Here is a 20,044-nt window from a genome sequence, read left to right as displayed (position 1 = left end):
TATTCCCACAGAGCCTCTGAGTACATGAGGTTCCCCCTTGCCATTGTCTTAGCTTCCTAAATATCCTTCAGAGCACGTAGCACATCAATAATGCATAACAAAGTCAATTACTTGAAATATGACTGTTATGTACAATGGCCTGTCTCTAGGAGGCAGAGATCAGTAATGGGTTTGTTCAGCTTTCAATCCTCAGCAAGAACACAGAGCCAGTTACCTCATGGGAACTCAATAAATGAATTTGGTCACTGTCCGATTTCATAAGAAAAAGGATGTGAGTTATTCAAATCAATGTATCTGACTTCAGGCAAAACTGAACCTAAACTGGTTCTTACAAAAACTAAAGAACTCCCTTTAATCAATCTATCTTGGTGGGTGTGATCAAGTCTAAATGAGCTCAAAATAGTAAGCATGCAGCAGGATTTTATATATACAGGGAAATCAGAAAAGGAAATAGAAAAAATAGAAGATATGGTTGTCTGAAAAGCTTGGTGCCTAGATCTACAAGGGTACCAATTTCTCTCATAAATGCTGTTTGTTTTTGTTAAAGAACAGAGAACTGCTAGAGGTAAGTACAGTGTCTTGGTAGAAGAAACAGCTCTTTCAGGGCTAGAAAAGGAGGATGTTTACAGTATGTTCTTATATACTAGAACAAATTCTAGTGTAATATCAAGAGCTAGTTTATCTTCAATAGCTATCATGATGAGGCTTCAGGACATAGTTGTGAGTTTATACCTTCTTTCCTCTGCTTAATTATGTTAATCCAGTTATTGATAAATATTGAAGATAACAGTATTTTATAAAGCTGTAACCTTAGCCAACATTTCTGACTTTCTCTCTGTATCTTAGTCCTGAAATTTCTTCAATCTGTATGGCTAAATGCTTTCCTGCTTCGTGGTGCCACTCTCCTGCTCTAGAAATTATGGCTCCCTATGAGACCTCACAAGATACAAAGAGCCATAGAGATCCTAAATTGGCTCCACCATCTAACTTAGGTTTTATGTTTTGTCTATTTGACTTCCTAGAATGGAGCTGCTAGTCTGGGTAGGCATGTCACTGCATTTCACACAGAGGATTACTGCCATGTGAGTGTCTGACTGGTATATTGGAAAGACTCCACGGATGATAGATATGTTTATAAAGTCTTCTCTAACTTATTCCAGTATTTTCTCTTTCCCTTCTTAAATTCTTATTGCCTTAATAACCATCATTGTGCCATTTGGAACATATTCATTCCTGGTGCTTTATTATTTTAGCTATTCACTTTCTTTAGCAGAGTAAGTTCTTATAGACTGAAGACTTTGGCTTATGTTTTCTCTGTGTTTGCAATCATGCTAAGGATCTAGCTGTCCCATAGATAAATTTTAATTGATATTTCATTTATCAAATTTCATTTATCATAATGTGTTGACATAACTGTCTCTTAAAGTTACATGTTTTTCATGACTATCTCTGTTCATTTTAATAATGTACAATACATCATAGTCCATAATTTCATAAACATTAATTATACCAAATCACAAGTGTATTTTTGAAAGCCCTCCAAGTATGGTTTCCAAGTATGGTTTGTTTTGTTTCTTGTTTTTGCATATATGGAAGGTAATGATAATATTAAATGGTCTGTCAGCTCATGATAAGTTATAATGTTAGCTGATGGCCTCAATAAATAAAATAAAAACTATAGTGTGAAGTGAAATGGAATATTAGGGATTAAACATGATAACACCATCTGTTAAGATAGGCATATATATTTTTCCAATGTCTACAGAGAGAATGTAATAATACCATTTCCTTTTTATTAGAAGAGGAGAAAAAAGTCTTGCCTCCCCAGAGTTAAAAGTTCTAAAGTAGGAATGAAGTCATTGAGCTTCACTGATTCCCTGGGGTAAGAAAATGGAGAACCTATAACTCTATGTTATAAATAAAGATATTGTCTAGAGAGTTGAAGTAGAAGGACTCCAGACAATTCACCAAAATTGGTGGTTAAAATTCTCATCTCCTCACAATGGAGCCACATCAGCCTACTGGATGGTATACCAGGTTTATAAACATAGCTTGATATAAAAAATGGTTTCTAGATTATAAAGATCACATTTAAATTTTCCAAAATAGTTCTCTACTGAAGCTGTTCAGAGAAGCACATATAAGAAGGGAAGCAAAGAGAAAAATCTGGACAATTTCATGTTCAAATGACCTTGCTTCTTTAAAGCACATGACTGACTAGGTTCAACACTGGAATGATTCTTTTCTCATCATTATATAATCTGGACTAGTTACTAATGTTTTTCCTCTGAATAAATTTTAAATTACTGTAGGGAGAAGAGAAATATAAAAGATGAGAACCACCACTCACATTTCTACACAATCCCCAAGGGGGAATCCAAGTAACCAGCAAACCTCTCCTCTGAGAAGTGTTTAACTGTGGTATGGTTAATCCATTTGGAACACCATGTTTTAAGTGGAGAGACAAAAAAGAGTTGCTGTAAAATCTTCTATTCTAACTCCCAAGAAGACAACAGTGGATTAGGTGACCAGAGAGACTACTTGGAAACTTGCAACCTTGTGGGGTTTCTGAGTCATGTCTTTAGTCAGGGATAAAGTTGGTTTTGAATGATGTGGCTCATGCTTCAGAAATGTTTGTGCTCTAGACTGAGGGGCCATATGGAAAGTATGAACTGGCTTTTCAGACAGTGCCGTGGTGAGCCAAGGCAACATTTTTATGCTTTCTGTTTCTAGTCAAGTGGTCTAGTGAACAATATATTATTATCATAAGACATGGCATATTATATGACTTTGTTTAAATTCTGAGTAGTGATTATTTTTAATGTTAGGAAGGTTTTTAATATAGGATCCTTCCTTCCTTCCTTCCTTCCTTCCTTCCTTCCTTCCTTCCTTCCTTCCTTCTGTCCTTCCTTCCTTTTTCTTTCTTTTCCTCTTTCTTTCTTCCACTTTCATTTAACAAAAAGACAAATTGTTTTTAATATTAAATGAACTCCAATTCTTCTTTCTGGCTTACTTTGATATAGCAACAAAATCATGGTCCAGAAAAGAAAAAAAATCATAGCTGTCAAAAATTTTCCTTTCAAAAAGATCCTATAATAATTTATAAGAGTTTCTTAAAATTCTAATTACACAAAAAGGGAAAAGAAAGGAGGAAAAGGAAAAGAGAAAAAGAAAAAGAGAACAGATAGAATTTTCTGGGAACTAAGAGGCAAGCATAATCCACTAAACAATTAGTCTATTGGATGTAGGGTGCTCCATAATTTGCTGCTTTATTAGAGAAGCAACACATATTTCACTTCAAGATTTCAGAAAAAATACACAACCAAAAAAACTCAAGTAGTTTTCTTTCCTGAATTGGGCTTAAAATTTAATGAGAAACTGTGTGGGTGACGAAAAATTACAGTTGTTGGCCCAATACCAACATGAAACAAATGAACAGCACTTATGTGATTGCATGTATTATAGAGCACAGGAGAGGGCTACAGAGAGCTGAAATTAATATGTGGACAATAACTGCACTGGCTCCTTGGAGGTACTCAGAAATGATTGTATGCTCTCACTCAGCTTGTAAATCTTTGCAAAGACTATGATGAAAAATGATCAGATTTCATTATTACAATTAAAATATAATGGTCTCAGATGCCCTTCTTAAGAAGCAAAAAAAGGAGACAAAACATAATACAGGTATAATTGTTTAAAAGGGGGAAGAAATAAAGGAAATATAAATGCTTTTTTAAAGGAAATTTATTAAATCAAATGACATTGTATGCCCATAATTAGGAAAAAATAGTATTTTTCCATATAATAAGTAAACCTCATATTTTTATAGATTATAATTCTTGGTTTCTGGTATTCTCTATTTTGATCAGAGAAAACTGTAAGAAGTGTTCATTCCAATTCATTAAAACAAATATGTGCTCTACATTCATAGCCAATCAGCTGAACCAAAGATGAAAACAAAATGACATTTTATCTGCTGCAAGCAGAGAGGTTTGAATAACTTCAATGTTTAAAATTAATTGTAAGACTAATTTTAAAATTTAAAAAAGCAGATAATCTGTATGTGAAACATATCAGGTGTTTTTTTTTCTATATACTCTTTCATTTAGATCTTGTTTTAAAATGTTTGCAATGATTTGAGTTTGGCTTCGAGCTATTGCCTACCTTCAAAAGAGAGATGGTTAGTAATTGAGATTAAATTTCTACACTTTGGTTACTAGTCTTCTTTGCACTTTAACAGACTATATGCTCTTACAAACTGTCTGCCTCCATTGATAAAAATCAACTATACAATCACCAGAACATGCTTCTCTTGTCACTGCTTTCTTTACTCTTTTTAAAAGAGGTACTTTGAATGCAAGAAGGAAACTGTTCCAGAGGACGTAAGTCCACAGTCATGAGGCCCTGTGGGACCCCGAAAAGCCCGTTGCACAGCCCAGGGCTCAGCAAACCATTTCCTCCAAAATGCCATTTGGGTTCAGGATTAGATTTGAAATGCTTATCTTTTAAGATGCACTTGGTTACTAACAAATATAATCAAGGCTTCCTTAAGACTGGAACACCAGTTGTATACTGTACTACATTTTTAAAGGAATTGCTTTTGAAATGCCTTGCTTTGGACATAGTGATTGGTAGAAAGCAAAACCAACGTTATGTTCTTCACTATTTCGGTATGATAGGAAACATCCCTTACAAACACCAAACACTACATGAAGAATAAATAACAATAGTAAACTTAAAATCCAAGACATAATAAAATTAGGCAGTTTAATATTAATTTTTATTAAAATCTTAATACTTAATATACAGATAATATGTCTGTTTTATACTGATAAGAGAGAATACATTTAACACTTATCTATTTGTTTTGTGGTATTAGGGTTTGAACTCAAAGCTTTCACACTTGCTAGACAGGTGCTCTACTTCTTGAGCCATACCTCCAGCCCTTTTTATTCTGGCTATTTTTGAGATAGGGTTTCAAACATAGATATGAACTGCAAAACCAAGATTTTCCTGCTGAATTTGGTTTTGTTTTTGCCTGAGCTGGCCTGGAATTGTGATCTTTAACTCCCCCATATAGTTTGCATAATGGGTACATGCCACCTTATGTACCGTATTGGTTGAGATGGGCCTTCAAGAACTTTGTACCTGAGCTGGCCTCAAACCTTGATTCTCTTGGTCTCAGCCTCATAACTTGATAGACTCCCAGGCCCACCAATTTGATACTATTCTCTAATGTCTTTGGAAAGAAAAGGTCAATCAAGACCTGTAGATGACAGCAGTGCCTGAAAGCACACTGCCTTCTACACAGTTTGGTGTTACACACACTACATACAATTCTGAACACATGCGACTTGCGTTTTCTACTATGAGTAGTATTAACCTAAAGTTTATTTTTTTGTCTCTGGTTGTAGAACAATGAGATAATCCCAAGTGTGACAAGCATATCAAGAATCTTCTGACCTTCTGCTTCCTTTAGTTGTCCTATTCATTTTGTAGATCATCACTGGGGTAGGAGAGGAATATTATCTTATAGTGCAATGCATACACTGTATATAGAGAAGTAGGTATCTCTTCTGAGTAACAATGAAGAAAAACCATGAGGAAAACAACATGATATATATATATGAAGGCAAAATAAACAAACCAAAACAAACCAACAACAACAAAAAAACCAAAACAACTCAAGATTAAAAAAAAACAAAGGCAACCAACAATACAACAACAAAACAAACCACACATTGAAAAGAGCAAAAAAATTCTAGGAACAACGAAGAAGATGATGACAACTGATGTGAACATTTCAAGATACTCTACAAAAAAAAAAACCCAGCATTATTCAGCGGAATGCAATGAAATTGGAAAAAGAAGCTACAAACCACCTCACAAGACATGGCAGAATCATGAGGGATGAGCAGTTATGGATATAAGCCACAGAAAGGATTTCTTTTCTTACTTGCACAAATATCTTGAAGGGTTGGAAAGGTCTTTCACCATGAAGCACTCTCCTCCATTCACACAGAAAGTTTTCTCCTTCTCTGCACACTTGACAAGATGACTTGTGCCAGTGGTAGATGTAGATGTAGCTGGATAAAAGATAAAGGAGGGAAAAGGTTCATATCCATTCTCAACCCTCTCCTAATAAGGCTTTCATCTTATATTCTCCTAATGGAAGGAGTTCAGATGAGTTAATTGGACTTCACCAATGTTTCAGATTTGACAAACAAGAGCAAGGAACTACAGAGATGCAAATCATAAAAATGTGATTCTAGTTAATTTATTATTGCTTTTGGTGTGCTGGCCTGGGACTAGAACTCAGGACCTGGATGCTGTCCCTGATTTTTCTTTTTTTTTTTTTTTTGCTCAAGGCTAGTGCTGTACCTCTTGAACTACAGCTCCACCTCTAGCTTTTTGATGGTTAAGAGGAGAGAGTTGTTTCACAAACTTTTCTCCCTGGGCTGGCTTTGAGTCTTGATCCTTACAGCTCAGTTTCTTGAATAGCTAGGATTACATGAATGAGCCACCAGTGCTGGGTTTTAATTTATTTTTTAAAAAATTAAATAGCACAGGGTAATCAACCTTTTAAAATGTATCTTGAAATGAGATGGTGTATTGTCATTAAGTAAATTTTTTTTTCCAAATGGTCTCAAAGGTGTTGGTACCAAGTCACATTAAGGAAGCACAATTTGGGTATCACTTCTTCAGCAGGCTAACCAATTTTATTATTTACTTTGGATGCTCATGTCATCTTTATGTATTTTAAACAATGTACAGAAAAGGAAAATAGGCTTATTTGTTCCAAATGAAAAAATATATATACTATAATTGAATATATACTAGCATACAGTGAAAAAAGTTATAATCGAGTTTATTACATTAGTATACAGTTCAGAAACCCTTTTCTACATGATTGTTATGCCACCTGAATTTCTATTGTTGAAGATCATTATTGACTAATTCCCAACACACTTTTGACATCTTAAATGTCTAGAAATGTAGAACAAAGTACTAGAAATTTTATTTTTATTTTGTATTAGGAGTATAGAAACAAGGCTTAATTCTAATTGTCAATGTCTTCATGTGTAACTTGCTATTCACATGTTAAACTTCACAGTTACACAAATGACCTCCCTATATACATAGGTCAGATACCATAGAACAGGGCTCAAACCACACCAGAAAAAAAAATCCTACTTACTGCTGGTATTAGCAGGATAAGAAGCAAAGTCAGTATCTAACCAGTGAAAACTCTATGTACTCTTTCAGAAAAATAAAAGCAATCTTAAGATAAATTAATTTCTTGTCTACTGCTTCATACCTATAATGTGAATTCCTAGTCTGGCCTATCCACTTCTTATTTATTTATCTGTTTATATATTTATTTGTTGTTGGTTGTGAGTCGTGAACTTTGGGTGCTGTCACTGGGCTCTTTTGCTCAAGGCTAGTACTCTACCACTTGGAGTCCCAGCACCACTTCCAGTTTTCTGGTGGTTAATTGGCGATAAAGTCTCACAGACTCTCCTGTCCTGGCTAGCGTTTAACTGAGATCCTCAGATCTCAGCCTCCTGAGTAGCTAGGATTGCAAGTGTGAGTCACCAGCACCTGGCTCAAACATTTATATTATTTTTATTGGAGTGTCAGATGCTCTTTTTTATGTTTACTTGACCAATCAGATATTAGTTTTCCATTTGAATCTGCCTTTATATCCTTTGGAAAGCCCGTATTTTGTTGTGACTTTTAATTAATTTTGTCTTCCATCTTGACTTGTACTCTGATTATATTTATTGTTTCCTAATTCCTCATAGCCTTTCTTGTCTCTTGGTCTCATTAGTTACCCTTCAATTACTCCATTTAGAAAATAGGCTAATGGCATTTTGGAGGATTTATGCAGAGATAATAATCTATGTGAAGAAATCTAGCTTCAAACCATAATTGGACAAATAATAACAAATAAGTATTGATAAGCAAGGAGAGAAGAATATCAGTTTTCAAAGTTAGTAATCAGATAAAAATCTTCATATGCCAGGCACCAGTGACTAATGCCTGTAATCCCTGCTACTCAGCAGGCTGATATCAGGAAGATCATGTACAGCCAGGGAGGAAAATCTGCTAGACCCTTTCTCAACCAATAGCTGGACAGAGTGGCATGTTCCTATAAGCTACTTACTTGAGAGGCTAAGAATGGGAAGATGGCCAGTTCCAGGCCAGCCTGGGTAGAAACATCCTTAAAACTCCATCTCAATGAAAAGAAACAGGGTATGGTATCATGCACCTGTCATCCCAGCTACCACAAAAAGAGAAAAATAGACAGACCATGGCTCAGGCATGTGCCAGGCCCTTATCTATAAAACATCCAGCACATAAAGAAGCTGGAGGTGAGACTCAGTAGGAGAGTGCCTATTCAATTAGCAAAAAGGCCCTGAGTTCAAATCCCAGAATGCCCCAAACAAACAAATCTGACAAAACAACAATCCAGGGATTATAAACTATATTATTTTTTTTTTGTTGGTCATGGGGCTTGAACTCTGGGCTTGGGCGCTGTCCCTGAGCTCTACCACTTAAGCCAATACACCACTTCCGGTTTTCTAGTGTTTCTTTATTGGAGAAAAGAGTCTCACGGACTTTCCTGTCCAGGCTGGCTTTGAACCGTGATCCTCAGAACTCAGCTTCCTGAGTAGTTAGGATTAGAGGCTTGAGCCATTTATTGAATTGTTATTACAGATAGTTAAGAATTAATACTTGTCCCCTTTCTTGAGGTGCTGGGGATTGAACAGGGATTTCTCTGCACATGCTGAGAAAGAGGTCTACTATTCAGCTACCTAAGGGACCTAAAGTCCCTTTCAGAATTCCATTCAAGGAATCCTTTACAGGTTTACAAACAAACCAAACCATCTTTCTGAAAAGAAAACTGAGTTACATCTCTCAAGGATCTGGTGTGCTTTAACAGAACCTTTGACAGAATGATATGAAGGCAAATTTGCATCTTTGGGGCTGTAAAACCACAGGGGTAGACAATGCTTCTATACATTACATAGTATATAACTTAGACCTGATACTACCTCTTCGAGTGAAAAACTGATTATGCATATGCAATATTGAATAGATATTAATATTTTTTCTCTGTGACAATTCTTGTAAAAGATCTCAGGAAGAAGGCTTGCCTCTGCTATTAAACATTTTGTGCTGACAGCCTTCCATGCAGTGATAAATTGGGCTGCATATCCTTGCTACCTCAAGTGACAGCATGGGATGGACCACCTGCTGTGGGCTGTCACCAGGCTCTCCTGCAGAACCTCACAGAACTGCAAGCAGATCCCACTGGTGTTTGAATCCCTGACAGGTTGCTGTGGATTGAAGGGTCACCCAAAGAAGCAGCAGAACTACTCGGATTCTTTTACAATAAATCCTGAGACTTCCACAAAAACCCAAACCAGCATCATTTCCCCATTCCCACCCTACAAATGCACAGGACTCCACACCAATGGTAGACAAACTATAAAAAGTAGCCCTAATATAAGACAGACATATCATCCTATTCCTTAGACAAACGAGTCTAATTCTGGCGGGATTGTCAACATGAGTTAAGATGAATAAATAAAAAAAAACAACATTTTTTTTGTCTTCAAAAGACAAAGTGAAGTGATTACCCCTTTATAATGCTATCCCAACACACTTAGGTCTCATAAGTTCCATTGGGAAATTCTTAGATCATTATTTGAAAGTATTTCTGGGATATTGATAGGAAATATTTTTTAGAGCAAAAATAAGTGGCTTGGATCTCACAGTCAAGGACTAATGTGCTTAGAACTTTTATCCTCTAGCAGCAGCAAGATTTAAAAACAAAAACAAAACAAAAACCTCACCAGATCATGAATTGCAAAGTAGCAATTAACTCCCAGGTGAAAGTAAGCATGAAATGACAGGATACAGCTGCTCAGAACCAACAGCCAAACACAAGAATAAGCCATAGGTGTCAGAAGAAGGGTGATGGACAGAGATGGTAAAGATATTGCTATCCCTGCACTGCAGATTTCTGCCAGGTTTCCATTCACTCTTCCTGGTGAACACAGTATAGTCAGTCTCTGCAAGCCTATGCATTTTGCAGTGATGTCCTTTCTCAGTTTCTATTTGCTAATTCTTTCAGACAAAGCAGATCATGCACCAAACTATGCCTTCCCAAATCATCAATCCTTCTGAGTGAGCTGAGAGAAGCTGACTAGAGGTAGAGCAGAAGATTGTGCAGGTAGACTGGGTTTCAGTACATAAAAAATTAAAATGAAAGAAAAAGAGCCCAGTAGCTGTTCCAGAAGGAAGTAAAGTAGATCTCACTCGTTCAAAGCTTAATAAATCCTGTCTCCTCCGGTTTGGTGAGTTGTTTGTCACAATGTGGGCGTTACCTTCTAAGAAGTGCTAAATGTATGGCAATTAGGAGCCCTGCTAACTACTACTCTATTACTTTTATGTTTGCCATATACAGAAACTTTTCATTCTAAAGACTAAGATCACTATATAGGAGCTGCAAAAATCCTTTGCTACACAGAAAGCCTGGATCCTTGTTTCCTTCTTCCCTCTTCCTTCTTTCTAGCCTTGCTTTTCCCTTGGATCTTCCTTCCTTCCTTCCTTCCTTCCTTCCTTCCTTCCTTCCTTCCTTCCTTCCTTCCTTCCTTCCTTCCTTCCTTCCTTCCTTCCTTCCTTCCTTCCTTCCTTCCTTCCTTCCTTCCTTCCTTCCTTCCTTCCTTCCTTCCTTCTTGTCTGCCTGCCTTCCTTCCTTCTCCCTTTTCCTCCCTCCTTTCTTCCCTCTCTCCCTCCCTCTCCCTCCTTTTTCCCTTACATTATATACAAGAAATGATCACAACTAAAGTTAATAAAGGTAAACATTCTAAGATTATGAGCAACTTTCCTAAAAGGAGTCTGCTATGGGTAAGATGCAGTGGAAGCTACTGAATCAGGTCTTAGCTGTGGCAGCTAGTCTTTTCCAGGGACTAGCTCAGTAAGCTCACCACCCAAAGTGAGACACCCCAGAGCTAGTGGAAAGTGGTGAGAGCTGTGCCTATGACAAGGAAAAGCAACAAAGGGCGATAGTAAAAATTGCTGATCAGACTCTGGAATTTAATAAAAAAAAAGTGTGTGTGCTGTTTCTTAGGAAATAAGCATTCTGAAAAAGGTGAAGTTAGGTGCCTAATTTGGAAGCAGTATCATAAAATAATTGTACAGCATGTAGTATCAGCAATCTACCTTTATTGTAAATACTTGTCAGTAATTTATAACCACTAGCTTTGTTGACATAGGAAAACTGAGGAACAAGTCGAGTCAAAAGAAAGAACTCAACTGAAGGAAGGGGTGACATTGATCAACTGATTTATGGACTTGTAATCCCCATACAACTACTTAATTATAGTAATGATAATTAATTTTTAAAAGCATTGTTATGGTAAAATACGTTTACAAATTTCAAGATACACACAATTCCATAATGTTTGTAACTAAACTTTAAGTTGCATGAATTATTACAATACTATATGTTATTTCTATAGCTAAAAAAACTATAAAATATTTTGTTTTATTTTGAGACAAGGTTTGGCTAAATGCCCATGCTGACTTCATATGCGTGATCCTCTTGTTTCACCCTCCCGAGTAGCTGGGATTATAGGTATGTACCATCATGCTCAGGGGTTAAAATATTTTTAAATAATGTGATGTCCATATCCTACAGGGCATAATATAAACTTGGTTTATAATTTAACATTCTGGGAAATATACTATTACACACTTACGTAAACTAATCAACGATTTTCTGCTTACTCTTAAATAGTTCCCCAAGGAACAACACTATTTCCTGCAGAATGCCAGGCCCACTGAAAACTAAAATACTTCTAAGAAGGATGGCTTCCTTTCTGTCTTGCTTAAATGGAGCTCTCCTAATCAGTGAAGTAAATACAACCAATAAACTAGGACCATTACACAAATGCAAATTACTGATAAGAAATCATTCTATTCTTTGACAATTAGCAGAAATTAGCACAAATAAACACTGTGTGCCCCACAGAGCAGTCATTAGATTTGGTCTTTCCTGAGTGAATGAGGTATTATGATAATTCTTAATGGTTTCCAAGCAGAAAATTACATAAAATTGGCCATGTGATTTTCTCAATGGAATACACAAGTTATAGCACTTTTAACATTCCGACCCATATTAGACAACCAAATGCTAAAAACAATAGATTTATTTTTAAAAACCTTACCTGGGATATCTTCATTGTCTATGTATTTAGAAATCGGCATGCTTTCTTGACTTTTGAGTTCCCTACAGTTGTGATGCTTGCTGAGAATAGAGCTCCACTAGTATTAGGGACTCAAAGCAATGGACCCAATGGGAAAAATCAGTCAGTAGCTCTTGAAAGTGAAGCTGACTCTTAAAAGCCCAGCAGGAAAGACTGTGCTACCTCAGGACAATTGTAGGTAGGTGCTGATACAAGTACAGATAGATACAGTCATTAGTTTTCTATAGGAAAAGTCAAGAGTGGGCTGAAGCCAGGGAAACACTGTCATTCTGGCTTGGCATTTCTTTTTTCTTTTTGTATAGTAATTCAATCCTTTGCTGAATAGCAGATAAGTTAAGTACATAAAAAGGGGAAGGTGACAGGAAGAAATAAAAGACATCCTTCCAGAGGTGACCAGAGCCAGTAATGCAACTGAAAGTAAGGTTCCACCTCTTCAGACCTTTCTTTTCCTCATCTCTACTCAAGAAACCTACAGAGGTGTCAGGAGAAGGTCAGTGGTGAAGCCTGGCCTAGTACATACAAAGCCCTGGAGTCTATCACCAGCATGAGAGAAAAGAAAAGAAAATGGGGAGAGAAGGGAGACAGAGAGAGAAAGATGGATGGAAAGAAAGAAAGGGGGGAAGGCAGGCAGGAAGAAAAGAAGAAAGGCAGTAAGGGAAGAAAGAAGGAAGAGAAGAAAGGAAAGAAGGAAGGAAGGGCAAGTAAAGAAAAACAATGGTGGTTCCATAAGTAGAACCAGAAGTTTCCAAAGCAATATTAAGATGGCAAATTTCATGGACCTTAAGGCTTACCCAATGAAGCAAAAGTAATATGAGAAAAGCAGTCAGGGGAATTATGGACTACACAGTGTGCAGACAGATGGCAGGATAAAGTGATAACCCAAAACTTGTCTGACAATGAAATGGGAGCTACAAAAGAACTAGGAAGTAAGGGCAAAAAATGAGGACATAAAGATAGGATGGTAAATCTTTGGCATCATAACCTTACAGGAAACAGGAAACTCACCAATCAGAAAGCCTCCTTCAAGGACTCTAATTCTAACTATTTAACTAAATGTCAATCTCTGTAATAAGGAAGATGCCGCAGGATGGCTGAGATGAACTGAGGTGTTATTTTCCTGTGCCGTGTCTATGCTATGTGCTCCTTTTCTCTACTAATAAACTTTCTTATCCCCTTTACTGTAGCTCTGTCATGCCTGAATTATTCTTATCAGACACAAATACTGAGGTCAGTTAGCTGCCCTAACTTTCTGGTAATGTATCTGATGTGTTGGCCAAGAAATTAGGGATTAAGTATGTCTTTTTCTGACTTGGATTCATGGACAGTTTAGATGTTTGCATACAATCTATGACACAGCAGTTTGTTTAAAGTACGAGTAGACTTCAAAGGCCAATGGAGAGCAACTGGTTTAACTGCTGTACTTGGGTTTTCGCCACCACTGTAACTCATAGAATGGTGGGACTAAACCTTAGCACATTTTCTAGTTCATCCTTTACTTTAAAGGAGAATACAAACAAGTCACCTCAAAAAAACAACTCCACAGTCTTTAATAAAATACTTCTAGTTAAGATCTTAAAAATGCACACAGAGGTCACAGAAGTGAATTAGCAATCATTTGCTTTTTGTTTGGTGAAGTGTGTTTTGGGGCTTACGTAGGTTAATAAAATCACCTTTAAATACCTCTCCCCCTTGTAAGCACTCTGGGTAAACCTTGATATTATTTCTTCTTGCTTCAGCAGAATGGAGAGTGACCTTTGAGCATTTCTCCTCATAAAACAAAATTATGATTTTTTTTTGTTCTAGCACTGATGTCATTTGTAGCAATACAAAAAGCTGGTCCGAAGACCCCACTGGTTGCTAAGCAAATGCTTGGCTATCATTAGACACTGCTATCCTTAGAAAAGTAAACTTGTCAGCAAAGGTTATTTTTTAAATATACAAGTGGCTGCTCTTTTCTTTTGTCTGGCAGCACATTTTATTCATGACATAGTCTAATGATTTTACTGTGTAACTTCCTAGCGATCAACATTTCATTGACTCACGTGTCTTGGAGAATGTGACAACTATTTCAAAGAAGATGGCATCTTTAGTATTTGACTGTATCTTTAGTAATTGACTGGCTGGAGCTACAATAAGAAAGCTACATTTTCTTCCTCACAAAGGCAATAAACCTTTCATAGTTAAGAAGCCAAGTCCAACAGTGCATGCTTGTAATTCCAGCACTGCAAGCTAAGAAAGGACAGCCGGGGATACTTAGGAAGCTCTGTCTCTAGCTATAAGTCCTCACACTTTCCATTTGTTTGTTATATTGTTTTTCTCATCCAAATCTGTTCTAAAGGAGTATAATATCTATCCTGAAAAGGAAATATTAGTAGTTGATTTGAATGGTTTGACATTATTTATTCCTTTTGGTTTTACCAGCATTTGAACTCAGGCTCTTGAACTTGCTGGACCTGCTTGCTCAGGGGTTACTCTGCCACCTGAGCCATGTCTCCAGCCTACCTTTTTGCTGGTTGTTTTGGAGATAGAATCTTGTGAACATTCCTGCCTGGGCAGCTTTGAACTAAGATCTTCTGGGTCTCAGCCTCCTAAGTAGGTAGGATTACTGGTGTGCTGTATTAGCACTTAGCTTAAAGAAATATTTATAGATCTATCCAGGCTAAATGTTGAAAGCAAACATTATTTACTGCACTCTGCATTTTCTGTGAAAATCAATTTGGTTGGGAGAAGGTCACGTCACTGTCCAAACTAGAAGTTTCAGCACCAATTAAAGAAATAATAATTTAAAATGTTAGATTCCTAACTCCTAGCAATGCTCAGGTTTCAGTTATTCAGCTAACTGCTGAAGTTGTCATGAAACATTTAATGACATAAGTTAATTTATTCATCAACTAGAATACCGTTGGAAATGAAGTAGATGAAAGGTCAAAAGAGAGAAACTATGAGGTAGATTCATTATCTTATTCAACAAATAAAACCAATCTGGTATCTAAGAAATTAAAAGCCACATGTCCATTTCAATAGATCCACATCTATATGTGGTATTAAGTTGATGTAATTAAGTTAGTTAGCTAACAAGTATTACCCTCATATCAAATCCTAATTAATTTAAACATCTACTTAGAAGTTCAAATGTATAGAAAGTAAGTTAGGTCAGAGGAACATAAGTAGAGATAGCATGGAGGAGTGCAATCACCCAAACCCAGACTGCACAGAAATCTACATGATGAACCACTTGGTTTCTTTTTGCTTTTGCTTATCTGGTGTCACTGGGGTTAGAATTCAGGGGATCACACTTGAACAGCTACTGCTCTTCCACTTGAATTTGTCTCCAGTCCTGCTTTCTGCTGGTGATTTTGGAAATAAAGTCTAGTTAACATTTTTCTGTCTGGTTAGCTTCCAATTACAGATATCAGATTTCTGTATAACTAGGATTACCTAGCTTTTGTTGTTTGTTTTTTTTTAATTGAAGAGTTCACATTATGTGATCCAGGATACAGAAATTGTGAGGATGGTAGTTGGAAGCCAGATAGGGTAAATAAGTTAGCCAGATGCTGTGTCGATCAATAAGCATGACATGTAATTTCAGCTATGCAGGAGGCATAGAAGGAGGATCATAGTCAGAGGCCAGTCTCCTGGGGAAAAAAAATGCAAGGCCCTATCCTAATAGAAACTAAAGCAATGAAAGGACTGGAATGTGGCTCAAGTGGTAGAGCAACTGCCTAGCAAGCCCAAGTCCCTGAGTTTAAACCCCAGTGCCATGAAAACAAAACAGGAGACATCAATCAAGATGCATTGTTTTCATAAACTAATCTTGTGAATGGCAACTCCTTTGTGCAGTCACTTAAAGATAATAAAAATACAATTTAAAAAAAGTATTAAAAGAATAGAAAAGAGAGAACTTAAGCTAGAAACAAATAAATAGAAAATCCCAAAATAAAGGTCCTTAAAAGATAGTTAAAAAATGTGAACCAATCCCAGTTGTTATCAAACAACAATTATGAGAAGAAACCTGATCACGATTGCATATTAATGGCATTTAAGCGACTAGCGTCAATTTTTGTGTGTGTAATGTGTCATGGTATGTTCTATTACAGAAAAGTTTCAATGCACTGTACCTTTTAGAGATGCATATTGAACTGTGTATGAACATTAAATGAAAAGAAGTCTAGAATTTGCTACAAATTAGAAAGAGGGAAGGGAAGTAACTGAAATGAAGATGAGACAAAACTGATACTTCCTGAGGTACACTTATTACACATGTTCATGTTTCATTAATATGCAATGGTGATCAGATTTGGCCAATAATCTAAATCATACTATAACTCATAGAGGTGTTGGTAGGGGGTTCCATAGATGTCAAGAACAAGCCAAATATGTTAACATATTACTATTATTAACTATTTATTTTAAAGTTCTAACTAATGTGATAAAGCAGAACTAAATATTCCAGTGATACAACTTTAAGAAATAAGAAAATCCGCCAGGTACCAGTGCCTCACACCTGTAATCCTAGCTATTCAGGAGGCTGAGATCTGAGGACATGGTTCAAAGCTAGCCCGGGCAGGAAAGTCCGTGAGACTCTTCTCTCCAATAAACCACTAGAAAACTGGAAGTGGCGCTGTGGCTCAAAGGGTAGAGTGCTCACCTTGAGCTGAAGAGCACAGGGACAGTGCCCAAGCCCAGAGTTCAAGCCCCACGACCGACCATAAGAAAAAAGAAATAAGAAAATCCCTCTCCACCCGCATTTGCAGATAACATGCCTGGAAGCTAATATTAACAAAAAAGATAAGCTGGTGAAATAAGGGGATATTCTTAGCAGCAAGAAATAATTTAATTATTTGTACATGTAACAATACAAGTGTGGACTGGGAAATATTTTAAAGGCTGCTATATTAAGAAGGAGAGTAAGGCCTGTGACTCTTAATAGAAGTCACCATTAAAAAAAATTGGAAAAGAAAAGTCATGTTCAGGAAATACCATGTTCTAGTCACTTTGATTAGACCAAGATGATTTCATATAAATAAGGAGGTAAAGTCTGAGAAGCTATACAACAATGATATATCCAAGAAGCTCTTGATACCAGCTAGAATGAATGTTTAATAAGTAGACTGTAATCAGTAGAGTCATGATCAATAACACTCGTCTCTCCTTAGCCATTAGAAGAGGAGAAAATGAAGATGATTAAACTAGAAAAGAGGTTTTTCCAGAGGTCTAGATGAGAGAGGGTAAAGTAGCAAAATAATAATGGGAAGTAATAGGGCCCCCAAATCAAGAAGTAACACTATTTTGTATTCAGTTTTTGCCCTATTGGGGATAGGACCCAGGGCCTTGTGAATACTTTGTATTTGTGTACATTAAAATCAAGCAGGAATTAAATAAAATCCAGAGTTCATTTGTATTTCACACCTTGGACTGCACCTCAAATTGCCTAACGTGTTTTCTCATTCACTTTTATGTACTCAAAGAAATCATCAATCATATTGACAAAGAATTGAGGCCATTCTCAATACTCTGGTAAAACTCAAGTGATCTAGGTGTTCTAGCCAGGTGCAGGTGGCTCACACCTGTAATCCTATCTACTCAAGAGGCTTATGGTTTGAAGCCCAGCCCAGGCAGAAAAGTCCCCATGCGACTCATATCTCCAATTAACCACTCAAAACCCAAAAGAGGTGTTGTGGTACTAGTGGTAAAGCAGTAGCCTTGAGGACAAAGAGGCTTAGGGACAGTGCCCAGGCCCTGAGTTCAAGCTCCACAACCAACAAGAAAAAAAAAAAGTAGTTGTAGGAAACATAGACAAAATCCTCTAAGTGTGTTTTGGTTTCGGTCAGGTCACTTTGAAGAGTAGCTTTTGAAGGAAAGAAGCCTGAATAATTATTCCTCAGAATATCATCCTTACAGCTCAAAATAGGCCTCTCTAAAACCCTGAACTGACTACACACTGCTGCATACCATTTAGCCAAATTACTGCAATTCTGTGTTTGTTGATGGCTGTGGACATAAATAGGCAGTTACTATTTCCACAAGCAAAATATTTTCCTCACGGAGGCCAAAGGTTGCTGTGTATACAAGAAAGACGTATGAACAGCATGCTGGAGCCTATGAATTCTGCTCTGTAACACTTGGCGAATATATTGGCCATATATTTTCCCACAGCTCCCAGGAGTTCTGTGTTCCCAGGTTTGTGATCAGAGTAGGAAAACCTCCATTCAGTAATATGATGTGTTATTAAATGTCTATCTGCAGTGTTTAGGCTTCCAATACAAATTCTATGTAACCAAGTAACACATGGAAATCTCAACAGAAAATCATAACACGGCTTCAAGAAAATATAATTTTAAATGTTTCACTTCCACAAAACTCTTTTCTTTTGGTCCTTCCCCCATAAGGAGGACTTGCTGCTCCAGTACTGTTTAATTTATAATGACTACTCTTTCTCTAAAAAGAATATGGATTCGAGGTAAGAGATGGGGGCAGTTGGCAGACACCATTACAGGCAAAACCGGGGCTGTGACAGGAGAAGGAACAAAATGAGAAATGAGTCTTTCCTGATGTCTATGTTGTGGTTTATGTCTCCGTGTGTGCATGTGAGAGAGAATGAATGTGAATATAAATATGAATGAGAATGTGAATATGAATGGATTACAGGGCCTCCACAGTCAAAACAACCTGTTTTTCTACTGTTGGCATTAAGCTTTATTCCATGGAAAGGAATGAGCAGGTGCAAAGGCTGAACTCCTTTTCCAAACTGTGCAACATTAAGAAATAAACTGGAGCCATGTGTTCAGTGTCTTGTTATCATCGCCCAGCCTGGCTGTTGTGTACACGTCACTTGAGTGTTAGAAAAGTAACGTTGGTCTCCCTGGTGACAGTAAAACAGAAACAAAGAATGGGCAAGCACATCTACGAAGGAATGATAAGTAGGTGCCAGGATTTACCTCAGTTTGCCTGCAATTCCATAAACAGAAACTATGAAAAAGGTCCACATATAGAATCTTCCTATGCACAGAGGCTAATGTGTTTCTTTTGAGATAAAGCCATTTTTGTAAATGCTGCTTTGTTCTTTCCACCCATTTTTCAGGGGCCTCCTACAATAATACTGGGCTAGAAGGAGCATAGATCAGGGAGGGATGAATTATGGCTGCTTAGTACACTAAAGGAATTACTCAAACCCAAATCATATGCTGGGTCATTTTTTTTTCAATCTCATCCCTTATATTCCCATACAGTTTCTGGAGAAAAGTCAGGTGTCTTCAGTGGGGAGCTGCCATTTATTCAAAAGTACCGTCAAATGTTTCTTAATGGTATGCGTAGTGAGAGTCTGCATTTCTAGTTCAGCTCACAGGGACGTGGCCAAACCTTGTGCAGGCTGATCCAATTCCCTTAAAGCACAATCAGTAGAACCATGAAGAGGAGATCTGGGCCAACCCATTAGGGAAAGAACAGAGGTGACAAGTAGGCTCACTGATTTGGGGAGGGGAAGGAGAGGCACTAAAACTGTGGGACAAAGGGTAAACCAATTCTGCAGTGAAACTCACTAGACACTATGTTGGAAATGAACTCTACAACTTGGTGGGGAGGAAAATTTGGAGGGGAAAAACCAGAAGAGAATAAGGGTGTGATAATGTTGAAAAGGAAATGTACTCATTAACTGAGTTAACTAACTGTGACCACTTCTGTACATTACCTTTATAATAAAATTTTAATTTTTTTAAAAGGCCTTACCAGCAAAAAATAAAAGAAGAAAAAAAGAAGAAAAAGAA

At 37.0% G+C, this 20,044-nt stretch overlaps 1 protein-coding gene across 4 annotated transcripts in view; it reads right to left on the bottom strand.

Moving 5' to 3' along the window:
- The window catches only part of Nrg1 (neuregulin 1), a 209,888-nt gene that overhangs the window by 27,341 nt on the left and 162,503 nt on the right, over positions 1 to 20,044 (bottom strand). For all 4 annotated transcript variants that reach the window (XM_013026478.1, XM_013026456.1, XM_013026470.1 and 1 more), the window contains one exon: positions 5,957 to 6,086. In XM_013026478.1, coding sequence (XP_012881932.1) covers positions 5,957 to 6,086 — 130 coding nt within the window. The remainder of the gene's footprint in view (positions 1 to 5,956; positions 6,087 to 20,044) is intronic.

The sequence above is a fragment of the Dipodomys ordii genome, unplaced genomic scaffold, assembly GCF_000151885.1.
Source record: "Dipodomys ordii isolate 6190 unplaced genomic scaffold, Dord_2.0 Scaffold4, whole genome shotgun sequence".
In the NCBI taxonomy this organism is placed as follows: domain Eukaryota; kingdom Metazoa; phylum Chordata; class Mammalia; order Rodentia; family Heteromyidae; genus Dipodomys; species Dipodomys ordii.
Note: the sequence above shows the minus strand (reverse complement) of the source record. Positions and strands in the feature narration are given on the sequence as shown.